Source organism: Pseudochaenichthys georgianus, chromosome 13 (genome assembly GCF_902827115.2).
Source record: "Pseudochaenichthys georgianus chromosome 13, fPseGeo1.2, whole genome shotgun sequence".
Lineage (NCBI taxonomy): Eukaryota > Metazoa > Chordata > Actinopteri > Perciformes > Channichthyidae > Pseudochaenichthys > Pseudochaenichthys georgianus.
The window spans coordinates 1865621-1885643 of NC_047515.1; the positions used below are offsets into that span (position 1 = coordinate 1865621).

The window sequence follows — 20023 nt, forward strand, 5'->3', positions numbered from 1 at the left end:
ATTTCCAGGTCTTCCATTAAAACTAAATGTTTAAATGAATTCTGATAAAATCACAAGACAGGCAAATTGTGGCACTCATAACACACACACACACACACACACACACACACACACACACACACACACACACACACACACACACACACACACACACACACACACACACACACACACACACACACACACACACACACACACACACACACACACACACACACACACACACACACACACACACACACACACACACACACACACACACACACACACACACACACACACACACACACACACACACACACACACACACACCACCTTATTGCCTCTTTGTGAAAGAGTACTCTCCAGTTCAGTGATTCACATAAGGAATACTCCTGCACACCCAGTTTCCTCTCTGCAGCTCTCAGCCGTGCCCCCTGTGCCCTCTTTGTGCAGGAATATTGTGTTCCATCTGAACCTACACACACTACCCTCCAGAGTGTGGAGCTCTTGGTGTCACAGGTCTCATCTCATCCTGTTCTGCCTCATCAGAGGGACGATGCAGGAGGGGGGCCCCGCCTTGGTCAGGAAGGGGTGTTTGAGAAGCTCGCTGGCCGAGGACCTCTGAGCTGGGTCCCGCACCAACGTCTTGTCCAGGAAGCCCTTGAGCAGAGGGGAGACCTGGCCGGGGGAGAGCATAGTCAGAGTCATCAGATGCAGGTGTTCATGACACTAGCCTGGAGCATTTGTTTAAATAGAGAAGTGACAGAGCTGTGAATCAAATCAAAGCACATGTACATTATAGATATCTCCAGTCCGGTGATATGGAAGGGTGCACACTATAAATAACTTAACATCTCTACTCAGAGAATTTGGACTGAAGTGAGACAAATTCAGACCTTACTAACTGCTTTGCATCTAGTTTGTTTTCTGTGGAAACAAACGTAATATATCGATATATAAAATCAATATGTATGTATCTGCCAGTTCTGGTCAGACATTGAATTAAATCCTTTTGACTAATGGTTTCTGCCTGCATGCACACATACACAGCCAAGGAACCACATTTCTCCATCAGATATATTCCCATGTTAACCGTTTCAATCATTAAGAAATCCGGCTATTTTGTTGTATCGACAGTCACTGGTGGAGAACTTTGTCGGCTGCTTTGACAACAATTACCTCCAGCTCAACGTCAGCAACACTGAGGAACAGCAGCACCAGTGTTGTCTGACCAGTGCGGCAATAAGCTGTACTGGTCAGACAACACTGGTGCTCTCTTCAGGAAGGGACAGAGCCAGCTGTTCTTCTCAGAGGAGTTCAGCCTCAGACTCATCCCTCCATGCAGAGCTAGTGAAGAAGAGGAGCTCAGCCTCAGCCTCATCCCTCCATGCAGAGCTAGTGAAGAAGAGGAGCTCAGCCTCAGCCTCATCCCTCCATGCAGAGCTAGTGAAGAAGAGGAGCTCAGACTCATCCCTCCATGCAGAGCTAGTGAAGAAGAGCAGCTCAGCCTCAGCCCTCCTCGGCACAGCACCCAGCGCTCGCACAGTCCTTTGTGCCTGTAGCCCTCAGGCTGCACGACCCAGGGCTAACCGTGTAGCCCATTGACAGTAGCCCGTACTGCACATACATCACATCTGCAGTTTGATTGTAAGATAGCACAGCTAAACTAACCAACCCTAACCAAAGCACAAGAGAATGAATTGTGTGACCAACCCAATGCAAGGTTTATTAGAAAAAGAAACCATTAGAAAATAGTATTTGATTAAGCCATTGTTCCCAAGAGACGCAGACTTGCATTTCCCCGTAACGATGTTGCTTAACAACCGGCGTAAACGGACCTTCGTGTTATCGAGCAGTGAGCGTGCCATGTCCTGTTCAGATGACGTCCAACGGGATGCCATCAATAAACTCCACAGAATCACACGACACACCCACGCCGTGACCACACTCAGGCAGCCTGCAGAACACAAGCTCTCTGGACCCTTCAGACACGGACTGAAAACAAGCTACAGCATTTAACACCTTGGGAAATGCCCTTTAATACTTTTAATAGCCTTCATTTTCACTCAATTGATTTATCAACTTGTAATACTTTGTAAGACCCCGCGGACCCCCTGTACTGGTGTCTGCCTTATCAAAGCTTTATGTACTTGTCTTAGTGCTTATGTTGATAAAACGTTATCAGTAGTCCAGCTGGGACCTTCGCCATTTCTTTATTGACACTTTTAAGCCACTACAAAAGGCATAGAACAACACGGTCTTAGATTACTCAACCCATTACCGAAACACAGCTTATAATCCAACCTCGAAAAGTCTCTTTTATTTGTACAGCATTTGTGTTATTGTGTGATGATGATGATGATGATGATGATGATGATGATGATGATGATAATGGTGATGCTTCACATGAAGTGCTCTGCAACATTCTGTCGTGGTACCTTGTGCAGATTCTTCAGTTTGGGAGGCAGGTTGTCTCGGATCATTTTCATGGCTTTGAGCGGCGGCTCATTGAAGTACGGCGGCTCCCCGTCCACCATCTCTATCACCATGATGCCCAGAGACCAGATGTCCACCTGGAGACAGGGAGGGAGAGAGGGAGAGAGAGAGAGAGAGAGAGAGTCACCACGAGAAGAGACGGTTCAACATGAACAGAGAGCGAGTGTTACCTCCGGCCCGTACGGCAGTCTGGATATGAGTTCTGGTGCCATCCAGTACGGCGTTCCAACCAGAGACTTCCTTCTCTGCACCTCTTTAGACACCTGGGCACAGAAGCCGAAGTCTGACAGCTTCACCTGGAGGCAGAACAAGACGCACAAAGAAAACAACCGTATGATGAGGAAAGTGGAGATTATTTCCCCTAGAAAGTAAATAACTTGATGACAAATGGTTTTTAGAATCAGAGCATACCTACACTGAATACACTTGGAGCAACAACAGAGAAGGGCGTCTCGCGAGGGACAGACATGTCGTTTGGTTACAAAAGACCAACGGAGGATAATTATAGTATACAAAGGATAACAAAAATATAGATAGACTGAAAACGACATGAAGCATGGGATGATGATGAACGGTCCAGAAGCTTTTCTCAGCAGGGTACATTTGACTTTAGGTTACATAACGATGAGGAAAAGTATAAGACTTAAAAAGGTGTGTTCCTGCAACATGGAGATAAATATGATCCGAGGCTCAGCTTATGCTTCCATCGTCAAGGCGTCCACTCCATGGCATTCCTCTCTGCTGCCATGTCTCTAAGGAACTCTGCACGGCCTGAGAGCTTTGATAAGGCCCACAGGGCTCACTGTCAGCCTCAGATAGCTCAGACAGAGAAATTAAACAAACCCACTATGAGAAGTGGTGCAACACAAACAGCTAACACAGCAAGACACAGTTTCAGTGTGTCTGCCACTGGTGGGAAGCACGAGAAGCTTCAACTGTAACCGGACAGACTCGAGTTAAACCGTGGCTTCACACCGTGGTCACACAGCTGCATCAGATACACCGCCCTACTGACGAGGACCACATCAGGCTTGGTGGGGTCCGCCTCCCCTCCCGGCCCCTCAGACCCACCTCACACCACCTGCCCTCAGCAGCCTGCTGTTATGTAACTCAAAATATTTGATACAACTTTAATTGAGTTCAGTGTTTACAAATTAATCTACCACCAACAGTGATATAAACATAAAGAAACATCAACTGCTTCCTATTTCAAAGTATTCTTTAAGACATTGGGTGCTGGCATTCCGTTTGTAATGTCTGACCCGTATACACGGTTACATGAAACGGCCACCATTAGAAACACTGGTGTGTGTGCACAGGGGGGAAATAACAGGACTGGGAAAGTATACTTGCACCATGCAAATCAAAAAGATAGAACAAACCTTTCCATGTCATAAGGATCACTAGTAGGGATACACGATAATTATCAGACCGATAATTATTAGGAATTATGACGTCATCCCGATAAACCCGATACCAGTATTAATAGCCCCGATAATATACAATATTTTTTTTGGGTAAAAAAAGGAAAAAAATACTGCAGTGTGGGTGGATTGGGATGAGGGGCGCTTGTTTTTCACTCGGCTCCTCCCGTTTTGCCAGTACTGTGGTATTAGTGGTTTAGGAAGAGGGGAGTTCTTCACAAATCCAGCGCTCCCTAATACTTCGAACCTGATCAGTCACCTGACACATCGCCATGATGGTGTGTTAAAAGCGTACGAAGACAATAATACAATACTGTGTGTGTGTGTGTGTGTGTGTGTGTGTGTGTGTGTGTGTGTGTGTGTGTGTGTGTGTGTGTGTGTGTGTGTGTGTGTGTGTGTGTGTGTGTGTGTGTGTGTGTGTGTGTGTGTGTGTGTGTGTGTGTGTGTGTGTGTGTGTGTGTGTGTGTGTGTGTGTGTGTGTAATGGCACTGACAACCGTAAAGCCATAACATATGCGCGCGCGCTGGAGCTATGTGCAACTCAAGGCATATGCTCGGACGGGAGCTGCCTGGAAGCTGCTATCATGTTCATGTATCCGTGCTGAGTGTGCTGACTTTTCGTACAATGTCCCACTGTCTGGCTTCCTGCATAAAGTCAAGTGCTCGGCGCAGTTGTGGCGAAATGTCGCTCCTCTGTTTTCATTTAAACAGCTCCTTATATCCGTTAGCGCAGCTAGCTAGCACCAGATGCTAACAACAACAATGCACGTAGGTCTCTCTCTCGCTCGCTCGGGCCACACATACACACACCCTCCCGGTCCTCCCGATGGCCAGTCGGTGCCTGCCGGTGAGCGTGGAAGTGTGGTCTGCCACAAGCGGGCGGCAGGAGCGGGGCTGTCAGCATCAGCTTGTAGATGGTATTTTAAACTCGATGCGCTCTGAAGCTACGGGGCGGCCGAGGAAAAAAAATACACATGGCGTAAATCTTTTTTATTATCGGTTATCGGTATCGGTCTTGAGAAGCAGGAAGTTATCGGTATCGGTTTCAAAAAACCAATAACGTGCATCCCTAATCACTAGTAAACACATTTAAGTATGAGCAACATGAAGAGCCCCTGCCTTGTCCTGTTCCTCACAGAGGACAACAATGCTGACGAAGCCCTTCAGTGTCCCAGGGGCCTCTCTGGCACACATGCATACTGCTGTACACCACAGCTCATAAAGACAAGCCACACACTCATCAGCTGCCATCAAAGGGCTGTGGTTCACACCTTAGGCCGTCTTAGCATCACGTCTGTGACTTGCACAAACAAGACATTATATGTGGTGGTGCAAGAGACTGAGACACCTATTAACCTATTAGAAATTGGTTAACAAATAAAGGACGCGCTACGCTTGGCAGAACATGACACATGATTTACATCATTTGTCATCTTTGTGATGCAACAATGTGAACAAGACACCAGTTTCACATGAGCTGACGACATCTAGCAGAAAACTTGCCACAAATCGTCGGCCTTGTGGTTAAAAGCTCAACTCGGCAGAAGCACTCCTCTGTGCACTCAGCAGCATCTGACACACCGAGTCTGAGTCACGGTCTTGTGTACTAAAACACAGTGCTAGAACAAGCATTTTCATTCTTTAGTATGCTACACATATTTTACAGCTGATCCGAGAGGCTTTTATTTAGATTAAAAACTATACATATTTTTTCAACACATAAAAAACACTTCATTACGAAAACTCAAAATTAACACACCTGGAGTTATGTGTTTTTTTACACTAAAGGACAGGGATGGAAAAGTACAATATTTACCTCAAAGAGAGGTGTAGAAGTATAAAGCTGCATAAAATGCAAATATGTAAGTAACTACAAGAACCTCACATCTGACGAGGAGGACTATGACACACAAGAAACGACTTCTAAGCAGAGACCTGCCTTCAAATGGTCAGGAAGTGAGCCGGAGACACTCCCAGTTTAACAGAGCGGTTAACAAAGACAGCACAGTCATGTATTTCCATTCTTACAACAGCCTGTGACGTTATGCCAGGAGCTGCTGCTGCTGCTGTGGTGAGATGCACCACAGGCATGTGAGATGCACCACAGGCACGTCACATCTCAAAGCAGGAAGGGCAGAAATGATCGCTGCATGATGATTGGCTCATTTGATCCTTTCAATGAAACATATTGTTACTCCCTACACCTGCTCGTGTCCCTCTATGGCTTCCCGAGGTGTCTGAGAAGAAAGGCTTGTTGTGGTTCGACTGATAAAAGTGATGTTTGCTGCTACTAAAGCGCTTGGCCTCTCTGTGCTGACTGGGCAGCTCAGGGCAGATGTTCTGCACTCCTGCACTGAAAAGGAGGCAGCTTTAATGCCTTTGAAACGCCTCTAAAGAGAACTACGGCGTGTGTATCCAGTGTGAACAGTGTGGTACATACGCGGCCATCATGAGTGAGGAGGATGGAGTCACTCTTGATGTCTCTGTGGATCACACCCTGAGTGTGGAGGACAGCCAGCGCCTTCAGGACAGACAGACACACCGTGGCGATCTGCTCCTCGTTCATCCTGCAGGACACACAGATGTACACCCGTTGTATGCACTTCTATCAACACCGCTTGATTCAGGTTCCCTCTACAGTCATCTCTGAAGCCGTATTAATGACTGGTGGCTCCAAGAGAGGAAACACTCAATTACAACTGAGAATGACAATTAAACAGATAATGTAAAATGACACACCATGGTCGTAAGTTAATATATCTACTCAAGTCCAATTGTGATGTTCTTGTGTTTCACTTGTTCCTTTATTTAGTTGTCCCTACTTTACAAGTGACAGCTTTAGTATTTTCAGAGGATTATAAAATACATTATTATGGAATACGTTTCACTCAGTACATGCAGTGATTACATGAGCACCTGCTTTATAACAACTAAGTGAATAGACATTAATTGCATAAATTGAAATGGGCCTATTACTTAAGTAAGAATGCATGACTGTGACTAGAAACAGAGTCTTTTTACACTGTAGTATTGCTCATTTTATTAATGAAGAAAATAAATAAGGCAACACCGCCCCCTTGTGGAAAAACACGATGTTGCTGAATTGGGGATTTCAAATTGAAAGCAGAATACAGATGAACGGAGAAGCGGGATTTATACAGTAACCGGTTGAAATGATGTAAGACAAATGAGATTTGAGAGAATAAAAGGTCATACAGTGGTTAACATCTGCTACATAATAACAGTTTAAAGGCATTAAAGGTTTCTCTCACCTGGTGTGCGTCACAATGTCAGTGAGAGCTCCTCCCTCCAGGAACTCCATGACGACCCAGAGCTCGTCTCCTACCAGGTAGCTGTTGTACATCTCCACCACGTTGTCATGGTGATAGTCCCGCATGATCACCACCTGCAGTCACCACGGAAACAGATGGAAACACGGTGAAGGTATAATTGAATTACATGGACTCAAAAGAGAGGCCCTGCAGGTAGGGTGTGTGTGTGTGTGTGTGTGTGTGTGTGTGTGTGTGTGTGTGTGTGTGTGTGTGTGTGTGTGTGTGTGTGTGTGTGTGTGTGTGTGTGCTGATGTTGCTGTTGATACCACACTGTAGCTTGAAAGTGACTAAAAGTGTCAATGAGCAACTGTGAGTGTGAAGTGGAGCTGTGTGCTGCACCACCTCATTTCTACTGAGAGCAGTTCTGACCCATTATGTCAGACGTGTTCCATCGTTTAAAGGCTGTATGAGCCGAGTGTGAGACGGGCTGCTGTCTTTATTTGTGAATTCTATAACTCCAAAATAAGCTTGAGGTAAGAAGGAGCTGACTCTTCACACGTATAGATCTTAGCACAAGAAAGACAGCCATAGTTCTGTTCTGGTCTTCAGGATCTTGTCAGAAGTGTACAGACCGGTCTTATAGTTGTATAGAGGTGTAGTGATGTGCGTGTTCTGTCCAGCATTACATTAAGAGGCGTTTCTAATATTCACATGAGTTAGGAGGCAGAAAAACCCTTTGGAAGAATGTCTAAATGTAATGTAGTCCAGTTCAACTATGACTTCAGTCATACATATTAACTTCATGTAAACATTTCCACGCATGCCAACAAAATGTAAAGACTACTAACTTGTTTCTGTTTATTTTATGACAGAGCTGTTGTATTGAGTTGCAATCATTTGTAAAGGTGTACCTAATAAAGAAAACATCATAGATTTAACCAGCACCATGTCTTATCTGTTCAATGATATCTCGTGTACAGACGGTAAGCACACACAAGAGAACTTTTGATATCAAACAAATATTTACAATTCTCAGTTTCAGATTTTTCATTTGGGTGAGGCGTCATTGGTAAAGAGAAAGAACATTGAACCAGAGCCTTCACGAGAGCATCAAGTCTCACCTCGTTGAAGAGGAGTTCTCTGCGTTGTTGTTTCCTCAGGTCCATCTTCTTCACAGCCACCAGCTTCCCGGTGGTCTTCACCGTGGCGATACAGACGATCCCGGTGGAGCCCTCCCCTATCTTGATGTAGTTGTCCAGGTAGGTCCTCGGATCACCAGGATCCACCACCATCTGTAGCGCTGCTCTGAACTGCTCATGAGAAACCCTCTGGGGCTCCCTCTGCGGCGAGCGGCCCTGGGGCGGAGCACCCGGGGCCGGGGCACCAGAGGGTGCTGGGGGCCGGGGGGCTGGAACGCTTGGGTGAGGGGTGTGTGGGTGCTGGGTAGCCTCAGGGGTCAGGCTGGGATGGGATGTGTGATGAGGGAGGCTTACAGGGGGCTTGGAGCTGGAGGATCCTCGAGAGGAGCCGCTGGAGGGGCCGTTCTGAGGAGACTCATGGTGTCGCACAGGCTGCAAAGAGAGACCCTCGTCACAAACACCACATAGGCCGAGTGTAACAATCTACAGCAAATAGTCTTTCAGGCGTTGTAGATGTATTATTTATATAGAATATGAATACCCCATGTGTGTAGTAGGAAGGGGCAATATGGAATGAATCCCCTGTTAGAGAATATGGAATTTGATTTCACAAGATATATTCATTTTGCCAGAAAACAACTTTTTATAGATAAAATTACAAAAAAGATTTGTCTGTCTAAGAGTATACTAGCAAATTAAATACCTGGAAAACCCAAGTACTTTCAATGTATGCAAAAGACACGAACTGATCAAATGGAACAATAACCTGCTGGCTGGGGATCAAAGTGACCTGACAGGAGATCAGAGGGTGTGCATGCTGTGGGAAGATCTTGGATCTACTGTTCATTTCAAATCCAACAAAAGATAACATCTGTAAGAGCATTTCCCTCTGAACTGTCTGAATAGTTTACATTTGCTTTCATTACATCATTCTTTAAAGCCATTTGGCATAAAGCTGTGTTTTTAAAAAAACTGCTTGAATTCTCTCCCAAGCTTCGCTGACTGCTGAACAAAGAGCAAGGCGATAAGAGCTGCTCAATTTGCACCCGTCTGCCTGTTCTCTCTCGGCCAATAGCTTCCCTCTGGGCTGTCCTCCCTCTGTCCATACCTGTCCCGTGGGGCTGCGTCCGCCCTCACTCTCCGTCCTGGGGTAGGTGTTGAATGGCCGTGTGTTGGGTTGTGTGGTCTTCATCACCCCCTCTGATGCTGGCAGGTTAGGCGTGCAGATGTTAGGTCCAGAGAGAGGCCTTTTGTCCCTGGGAGACTGAGGGCTGCCGTCCCGCACCATGTAGCTGGACTTGGGCCTTTGGTCACTTGGTTGATCCATCTGAAAAGAGGCAGGGTTTCGTGGAGAGATGGACGGATCATTAGGTAGATGGGTGGTGGAAGTGTAAGGATATATCAATGTGAGATATACAAAGATGAGCGTGTTCATCGCATAGATAAAAAAAGAGCCATTTGAGTCCTGTAAACAGCAATTACTAGATCTCATCATCAATAAATGTGAAGCTGCAGCCCCACCTGGTCCCGGTCCCGGTGCTCTCTGTCTCTGTGAGGTGGGGGAGGGGGCCCGGAGCCCGGTCTATCCCTGTGGGCCCGGCTGGGCTCTTGGCCCCGGGGCTGCTGCTGAGGCCGATCCTGACCTCCCTCCTCCCATTGAGGAGGGCGGAGTGCACGTGGACCCTGGCGGGGGTCCCCTCCACCTGCATGGTGGTCTGGTCTGGGTCGGTCTCTGAGAAACAGAAATCAGAAACATGTGGTGGAATGCCTCGTCGGCTGGTATTGACATAACATCTGCAACAAGATGCTGCAGTTCGACTCTGTACCTGTCCGGGTGTGGGTGGTGTCTGTGGTGAGGATCTCCGTTCTCCTGCCCCCCTCCTCCTGAAGAGCCCGAGTCCTTGCGAGGATGGATTGGGGGGCTGCCTCGTCGCAAGGAGTTGGAGCGCGTCACAGACATGGTGTCAAACTCATCCAACAGCCATGTCAGAGAGCCGTCCACTCCCAGCTTGCTGCCACGCACAATTGTCTGCAGATATTAAAAATAATTCAATTTGTTTTGTGGATAGTGAACATGATGTCATCCCAATTAGCCACTTTGGTAAAACCACGCATCTATTTAAAAGTGGTATGAGTGAGGAATTGGCACTATTATATGATTCTATTCACAGTAAAAGAAAATCTATTTAGTTACAGAATAAAATCATTCATACACAACTTTACAGATAATAATTTCATTAAGTGCTACCAACTTTATAAATATCTAAGAATTAAGATAACAAGTAGATCTACCAACTTTATAAATATCTAAGAATTAAGATAACAAGTAGATGTCTTGGGTAGCTTAACATCAGCACCTTGGAGCAGCACGCATGAGTTGGGATGAAATAGAATTGATGACAATCGTTTTTCACTAACTCTGTTGTTCTCTAATGTAATTATCTGGTTTTCTCCATGTGAGTTCATTTGGTATTTCTCCTTTAGTTCTTTTTTGGAGAAGTGACATTTTGGTGACATGTTGAGATCTCAAATGTAATTAAACCATCATCCAACGACAGTGTTGAATAATGTAGTGAAAATACAGCTGGTATGTTTAACACATTCGCTTTACAAGCCCATGACTTGATCGTTGACTCGACTCCTTGCTCCCCACCTTGCGAGGCTCTACAGTCGTGATGACCGTGGCGTCGATGAAGGGCTTCGGCCTTTTGGCAGTGTCTTCGATGAGAGAATGCCATTGCCGTGGCAAGCCGACAAACTTTTGCTCCTGCTCGTCATAGTCTGTATGAACGCGATGCTCAAAGTTTGATGGAGAGGAGATCTGGATCCGAGACTTTTTCTTTTTGGTGAACATGATGGCGGCTGCAGCCTAGCATCAGACCTGCAGGAGGAGCGAGAGAAGAGAGCATGGTTAGCAGGAAGACTGGGAATACATCTAAGTCTTGTGGCATAGGTAAACCAAGCCAAACATGCACTACGGTAGAAGTTCAGATGTCTCTCACTACTTGTATTTGCAAAACTCACATCACCATTAGACAACAAATGTGCAGTTCAGGAAATGAATGACCGTCCAACTTGTTTATTTCAGCCCATTGAGCACTACGCTGTGAACTGGCGTTAAAGCAGATGTGACCTTTAGCTGAAGGTCATCAGCAGGCCCAACAATAGGCTCAGTGCTGACCTCTAAATACTAATGACAGGACAACTGCTCCAGCATCTCCTAATGGGCACAACAACGTAACCAGCCTGAAGGGGGTGACACCACAGCGGCAACCTGAACCAGACATGTCCTCGTCATCACTTGCAGCTTTCCTTCCCGCCTCATGCTGCTATGACCGTCACTCTGTGCAACTTCCTGTATTACACACTATTGTGTAGTATGTAGTAGACTGACTACAGTCCAGTCTGCTGTTGACAGTCGCTGGCTGCAACATAAACCAGAAGCACCCTTCCTTTGTTATGTATCATTCTCCAGGGGAAGTGGGAGGACGCCTCTGAGGATGTGTTCCTAGCCCTGGTAGCTAAACATGGTGACATTTACCTTTGAGGACAACTTGATATTTGTTGGCGGCAACAAGGATGGCATTTATGGCGAGGTGTTATGAATATCAACGAGGAGGCACCTTGCCACAGAAGACATTGTGAGATGTCACTGGAGGAAAAGTACAACAATAACTGATATTAGTGTTATTCAATTGTTTTATTTATAACATCCGTACTTTTCATACGATTGTTTCTATCTCTGGGGAAGTGTGGGTAAGAGGTCCTGCAAAATAGGAACATAAACACGTCCAGTGTTGCCCTCTGAAATGCACCCGTTTCTCCTGCCACACATTGCACAGACATAAATCAATGATCAGAGCAAATGCTTCATCACGTACGAACCCACATGATGAGTACAACAGAATGATTCTGCTGCCGTTGTGGAAGCTTGAATAATTAACCTGCAGATGTAGAAGACTTCTGAAATCACAAACTATCCTGTTTAACACGGAGCACACTGAGTCGAAAGCGTGCTGCTCGTCAGCGGGAATCAAAGGAGACCCTCCCAGCAGTCAAACAGAGGCTGGGTAGGGATCAGTGTGTTGTGAGCAAAAGCAGGCCCTGCTGGGCTGCTGACCAGAGGGGCCGACAGGAGCGGAGGGGCCGTGGAGTTCTGCCAGAGCCTTCTCTTATTGTTTCTCTATCAAACACCGCGTCAAAGAACAGAAAACAGGTTTTCTATCAAACACCGCGTCAAAGAACAGAAAACAGGTTTTCTATCAAACACCGCGTCAAAGAACAGAAAACAGGGAGTCTAAAACAAGACGATGGATAAATGCACGGATGTGAGGGGTAGAAGGAGGACGGCGGGTGGGTGAGCCGAGTAAAGGGGGATCTGGGCGGGTCACCAGTTAGAGGTCCTGAGTCATGCTGCAGAGCTCAGTGTGCAGCACTAATAAAGCCTAGTACCAGCAGGAGGGTTTGAAGTCGAGCAGGACCCGCCCAGGAACACACCATAGCCAACAACACACAACTGCAACTCTGCTAAAAACAGTAACACAAACATCTGGATTCATTGATAATATGGATATATTTCACGTGCACTTGACTTGTGGTTACTATATGGTGCAAAGCAAGCAGGGCAGTAGCTTATACACCAAGCCACCTACCAATTTATAACATGTTCACACAAATGTAAGGTCGAAACAAACACCTGTTACCCTCAGGCATGGGGCCTTCATCATGAACCTTAATTGATACGCTTGGCCTCTAAACTAATATCTAATGCCTTTATACTGAGAATGTATATCAAAGTGAGTTTCCTGCGACAGAGCGCCCCCATCTGTGGACACATGTTGCTCTCACGGTCCTCCTTAGATGTGTGGTGAATAAAGCTGCAGCAGGTCGAACACAATATATAGACATGTTTCAAAATAAATTAAATCAGATTGTTCACTCTTGATGCAATGCCAGTTTCTTCATATTTAAAAAGTGATTGCACATCATTAAATGATCCATGCTCCACAACACATGACATGTGCAGTTGCTCCACCCTGCTACACCTCTGGATCCTGTAGCCCTAGCAAAAGCATGTAATAACAGAGGGGTTACAGCACTAATGATAAATGCCTCTCCCAGTCCTAATGAGTGTGGTGACAGAGCCGAGGGTGTACATCACTGAGCAGGACTATCATTAGTGTTTGACTGAGACAGCAATACAGCCAATCAATGCATGTGAGCTCTGGGACACATAGCAACTACTGCCTTCTAGAAGGAAACACCTGATGACAACTGGATAGGTGGCAGGAGAAATCATACTACCTACGGAGTACATGCACCAATACGTTTGTATATGCAGGCACCGATGATTAGAACCACGATGGGCAAGACGAGACTAGTTAGAGCTGTCAGTTAATGTTTTGAGTTGTGATGTTTTATTGAAAGGAGCTTTAACAAAGCGTAAATCAGTCACGTAGGTCTTGAGAATGACATCGTGCGTCTCAGAGTCACAGACATGGCGGGGGGGCATCATGGAGGATTGCTGCATTCAAATGCATGGCTTCTTTCTGCAACTCTTAGCTTGAAGAGCTGAGGGGCAAAACAAGATGTTACTGCTGCTGCTGTCACGAGCCAGACCAGCCAATCAAGTGTCCATGTTACGAAGGCAAGGAGCTACCAGATTACAGAGCTCTGACCTCAGTGTGTGTTTTCAGAGTTCACTGTTTGAAGTAGGAATACACAAAGAGTGGGAGGGCTTCACATCTGGGTCTGCAGCTCTGGAGACGATAGATGCACATGAATGTGATACAAGCTGGTTTTTATACAGCCCATTCAGCACACCAATGTAAAAGATGAGAATGTAAATAAATGTAAATTAAAGCAGATTATTAAGTCAGTATTTTGAGTCTAAAGATTATGGCTAATTCAGTTTGATATCAAATGTACTAGTATGTGTGGTAGTATATGGGCCTTTGGACCCACGGATAGAGAGTGGGACAGGTGTTAGGGAACAAGTGTTCTCCAGGGACTTAGCCAGGGAGAGTGATTTACAGCTGAAGCAGGTGTATGGTCAATCCCCCCGGCACAAACAGCTGACCACAACCCTCTCCATAACCCCGACACCATAAAACAGGAAGTGGAAACCAGTGTCAGACAACACGGTGTCTGCTCTTACCGACACGTTTTAAAAGGAAAGAAAGACTGAACTAACAAATGGCTCCAGAAGCAAAAGACTCAAAGCAGGTCTTCACAAATCACTCTTTCTGTAGGTGACTGTAATACCCAATTTCCCCACAATGTTGAATAGCTGCCTGTATGTCCAGTTTTCAACTTTAAGGACCTGTTAAGATCATTTGCATAGATGCTCAACTAGATTTCACAACAATATTACTCAAAAATAAAATTGTGGAGACACATTTCTTTAAATATGACACATTTACCAATATTTGAAACATTTAACATTTAATACTTTCAATTCCAATTGAGAAATGCCGATATCATGTTCCAATTATTGCATCTACTTGGAACTAAACTGTGTCGGCTTAAACAACAGGGCTTACTGTAAATGTCACACACATATGGATGTGGACCGGCACAGCTTTTAACCGGAGGATACATACAGCGGAAGAGCAACACTGCTGCACTCTGCCACACACTCGTTCTCAATGCTCTCACACACCGAGTCAACCAGAAGCTATAAAGGACCGCTCCTCTCGCAGAGACCAACAAGCAGAACCGCTCCCTGAACACAACAATCACTGGAGTTATGGCTTCCCTGTGTTTTCCCCTCCCGCCTACTCAAAGTCCATCTCGAATCACCCCCCCCACCACTACCCTCAAACTCTCTTTCTATTCTCCTTGCCCTTTTAATAGGCTCCCACCCTCTTCCCGCTTTTCATCCCTGTCTCCCTGCCTCTCTCATGTATGCGTGGCTGAACAGTGAGACGGCAGCCTGTCCGCTCAGTGGGCCAGAGCAGGCTGATAAGCTCTAGCATCACTCAAGTGCTGTGCACGGGTGGTCACACTCAGAAAAAGACTGTCACAACCCTATTACCAGCTACAAAGATACAGGTGTGGCTGGAACTGAAAAGAGATCAAAACTCATAAGGGTGCTTTACTTTGACTTTGCTTAATGATTCATAAACACAGACGTATGCCTGGGTATGTCCAAAAGCACAATGGCAAAGGGTCAAAACAGATGACAGAGTTGTTTGTTTCCGACCCTTACATTTGTGTGAAAATGTTAGAAATTGGTAGGTGGGTTGGTGTATAAACTACTGTCCTGCTTGCTTTGCACCATTTAGTAACGTGCACAAAAACTATTTAAACGTGGACTCATCAGACCCAGCACACTTTTTGACTTTGCATCAGTCCATCTCAGATGAGCTCGGGCCCAGAGAAGCCGGGCGGAGGCGTTTCTTGGTGGTGTTGATGCTGATATATGGCTTTGGCTCTCCATGGTAGAGTTTTAACTCACACTGGTAGATGTAGCGACAGACTCAACTGACAATGGTTTTCCCCAGTGCTCCTGAGCCCACGTGTTAAAGGTGGGGTAGGTAGGTTTGAGAAACCGGCTCGAGATACTTTTTGTTATATTCCATGGAATGCTCTTAACGTCCCGATAGCAATGAATATATGAAGTGCTTTGACAATAAATACATAAAAAAACATAATCTCTGGAAACCGTGGTACTGTAAAAAGTACAACCAATCATCTGAGCCGGCCCGGCTAAAATAACTGGATGGCCTTCCTGCCTGTCAGCCTTCCATCTGGGCACACACTTATCTCGTGCCCTCATTGGTCATGTGCGCGCGTTCGTGTGTGTTGGGGGAGGGGCTCTGTAAGGAAGTGGCAGATTTTCTCCGGTCGTGTATTTTCAAATTCTAGCGATCTGGAGCCGGTTTCTCAAACTTACCTACCCCACCTTTAATATCAAACAGGTGTTTTTTGAGCATTCCTCAATAATCCCAGACGTTGGTTGCCCCGGTACCAGGTTTTTTGGAACGTGTTGCAGGCATCACATTCACAATGAGTGAATAAACTAAAAGTTAATCAGTTTGGGCATTACATATCTTCTTTTTGTAGTGTATTCAATTTAAAGGGTACCTTTCATGCAAAATGCACTTTGTGATGTCTTCTCTACATCAACATGTGTCCCCGGTGCGTCGGGGAACTCACGCAGCGTCAGAAAATGAAACCCTCTCTCTTTTCCTCCGTACCCAAATCTTTTAAAAACAGATTACAAAGCGGATACAGATTTGCTGCCGATATTACGTAATTTCGGATGGTGGACCCACAGAAAGTTGCTATCAGAGACAATGCCTGACGTGTTTTGGACGTCTTTGTTTACATTAGCAAGCCTCGCTAACACTCAGAGCTAACCTGTACTGGAGAGCACGTGTGTTTAAAAAGCACCTCCTCTTTTTTTTTTTAAGCTAAGGACCCAAGATCTGCGTTTCTCTAAACAGGGCTGGAATAGAGGGGTATGAGGGGTTTCTAAAATGCATGATCTGTTTGCATTTTGAGAAAAACACATCCGACATGTTTTTATATATTTGTATATATCGGAGACCCATCATATATGCCTAAAAAGAGCATGATAGGTGCACTTTAATATACAGTAGGTCGAAAAGGAATTGCAAATCATTGTATTCTCTTTATGTCTACACAACGTCCCAACTTCATTGGAATTGGGGTTTGTGGTGCTTTGCTTTTAACAACCCGTTTTCTTTGTTGCTCAAATCTGCCACCCAATTGGAATCAAGTTGCAATAGGAACAGCGAGTGTTACACAATGTGATGAATGTTATTTGAAAAGTGATCTGTTTTTAGAAAGACAAAGAACGGTTGAAAACAAAATCACAGGAATATTTGTAATGTTGATAAATATTAAAAAATGGTATTTAGATTGAACTACCGTGAATCCAAAATGACCCGACACCCACAATCCTTACACTGATGGATCCATTACACTGAGTTTATATTGCACCTGCCATTACCAGATGTATTATCTGCACAGTGGTGAGCTCACATAAGTAGGTTACTACGACTGATGTGCTTTTGTGATAAGCCTATAAACGCATTACTCTGTGAACACATCATCAGCATCGCCAACTCAAAGAGAGCGTGCGATGCATCACACTCCTCCGCTCTAATGATGTTCTGTCTGCGGCTCCATTCAGACATACCTTGCACAACTATCTCCTAAGAAGACGAACAGCACTCAGGGCTTCAGAAGAAACACACAAAACAGTGTAAACACACTTCAAATAGAGCAAATAAATCATAGTGGACTTGGTGATTCTCTTCCGAGATTTGACCTTATTAACAACTTGTAACACGGCAAATAAGGCTGTGTACTTATTTATTTAAGATAATCTGTGAAAAGGACACTTGTTTTGTCAAGAAGAGTTCCACTCCTGCTCCTTTTTGAGCAAATCATCTTTCTATACAAAAATATCAAATACTTCCAATTTCCATTTAATACATGGTGATTCAAAAGAGATCTGTGGATGGTACCCTTCATCCATATGTCGCCTTACGTACGCTGATATTCCGTTAGCACAAGTTAGAGGCCATATATCTGTTGCTGACTCGCTCCCTTGCACAACTCGGATGGTATTGGAACCATGGAATACGTTTCACTAATGCATACAAACTCCCATGTTCACATCAGGGCCACAATGTGAGATACATGCCCACATCTTACAGCTTTGCCTCTAAATGTCACCTTCCAAGGGCAATTGTCCACAACACAGAGCTACCAGCCAAGGCCAAAGCACATAGCAGCTATCACATCTCAGAAATAAGTGACAAAAGGTCCAAGGTGAAGTCTTTAAATGGCTTGTTTACAATTTCCAAACCCGAAGATATTAATTTGAAGATAATATAAAACAGTTATTAGTCGAGCTTTTAGCAAAGTTAAGAAACGAAAGCACATTTATTATCTTTTCACTGAGACACGATTTAAAGAATGACATGCTAAACAGCAGACAACAGTTACCTTTGTTGTCGTGGTGATCTTACATTATTGCTAATGCTGAATCAGGGGTGATCATTAATAGCCTGTTTTCTCACTACTGAAACCACACACACACACACACACACACACACACACACACACACACACACACACACACACACACACACACACACACACACACACACACACACACACACACACACACACACACACACACACACACACACACACACACACACACACACACACACACACACACACACACACACACACACACACACACACACACACACACACACCAAGGGCAACAGCTCTCTCCCAGCGTTTCCCAGATGTATAAAGTGTATTGCAAACATAGCGTGCACCGTGTGACCTTAGAGCTACTGATTACGACCATCGGCCTGCCTACATCAGTTGTGGCGAAAGGACACAAGTACTGTACTGTGCTACAGGGCAGTAATTATACTCGAGCATAAAAGTATACAAAACTAGCCCCGCCTTAAAGAGCTACAACAGCTAATTGTTGCCAACAACTTGCCACATCAGTATTATTAAGGCATCAGTATTACCGATCTCATCATGTCAAAATAACACACATCAGTAATAAGAAACATTTTGAAGCAGAATGAGTAGTTCTGTTTTTTCCCCTAAAGATTATTGGACTGAAAATGTTTTTTAAGCATAAGTAGGATTTGAGTGCAGGACTTTAACTTATAATGCTGTATTTTTTACATTGTTGTTATGGCACTTTCACTGGAGAAACCGATTTGAATACTTCTTCCACCCCTGGTTCAAAATACTGTGTATGAGTGGCAGTCTCAGCTTTAATACAAGACTGAGGGCCCGCTAACATCTGTCTGCTATTATGGTCAATTAGGTAGTCAAGATGCACACTGGCTGTTACACTGGGCCTACTTAAGTTCCATGACATGACGCTGCATTGAACTGAGATAACAGGTTGCAGTTTTTCATTATAGCACATATACATGATGAAACGTATCTGGTTGAAGCTATATATTTTACACTTATGTATTTGACTCCTGAGCATCTGGAGTCCTTAGTTCTTGCTCACTCTTTCACGTTTCAGTAGACTGCATATCAAAATGAATGAAGAAGCAAACCCCTAATATTGTTGTTGTTGACTCATTGAATCTGTGTATACTTGTGTTGTGTGGTCCACAAAGACAATCCTCACTGAAAGGCAATAGTCATTTTATAAACTAATAACCACATTTTCAATTAAGAGGAGAAATGAAGATGTGGTCATGTTTCATTCAATCCCATATCACTTTATTATATGTACAACAATCCTGAGTCAAGGTCAGGTCAATTTAAAAAATGTTAAATGTAAGGTTTGCAAGATAATGAAGATATCTGTTTTGTTGTAACACCCATCTGTGAGTGTTTGTACATTACTAATGGCAAAAGAGAGAAGAAATAAAGGACACCATTTAAAAATCATATATTTCAATATTTTCCATAGAAATAACTAAATGTCTGTCTAGGGCTGCTCAATTAAATTGTATTTTAATCGCAATTATGATTTTGGCTTGCAACGATTATGAAAACAACATAATCGAAATAAAACGATTATTTTTATTTTTTATTGGATTTTCAGTTGAATTATACTTAAAGTTCAGGGTAATCAATTGTTAAAAATAGTTATTTAATAAATTGATGTTTTCAAAGTAAATGGATACTCGTTTTTAATAATCGTGATATCAATTATGGACCCAAATAATCGAGAT

The 20023-nt window shown here is 44.4% G+C and overlaps 1 protein-coding gene across 5 annotated transcripts in view; it reads right to left on the reverse strand.

Moving 5' to 3' along the window:
- Positions 1–269: 269 nt before the first annotated feature.
- Positions 270–20023, reverse strand: part of pak4 (p21 protein (Cdc42/Rac)-activated kinase 4) — a 33792-nt gene continuing 14038 nt past the window's right edge. For all 5 annotated transcript variants that reach the window (XM_034098076.2, XM_034098073.2, XM_034098077.2 and 2 more), the window contains exons 2-11: positions 10966–11193; positions 10139–10341; positions 9834–10044; positions 9421–9639; positions 8295–8744; positions 7174–7307; positions 6342–6468; positions 2649–2774; positions 2421–2555; positions 270–660 (exon numbers count right to left, since the gene is read on the reverse strand). In XM_034098076.2, coding sequence (XP_033953967.1) covers positions 505–660; positions 2421–2555; positions 2649–2774; positions 6342–6468; positions 7174–7307; positions 8295–8744; positions 9421–9639; positions 9834–10044; positions 10139–10341; positions 10966–11166 — 1962 coding nt within the window. In that variant the 5' untranslated portion in view covers positions 11167–11193 and the 3' untranslated portion in view covers positions 270–504. The remainder of the gene's footprint in view (positions 661–2420; positions 2556–2648; positions 2775–6341; positions 6469–7173; positions 7308–8294; positions 8745–9420; positions 9640–9833; positions 10045–10138; positions 10342–10965; positions 11194–20023) is intronic.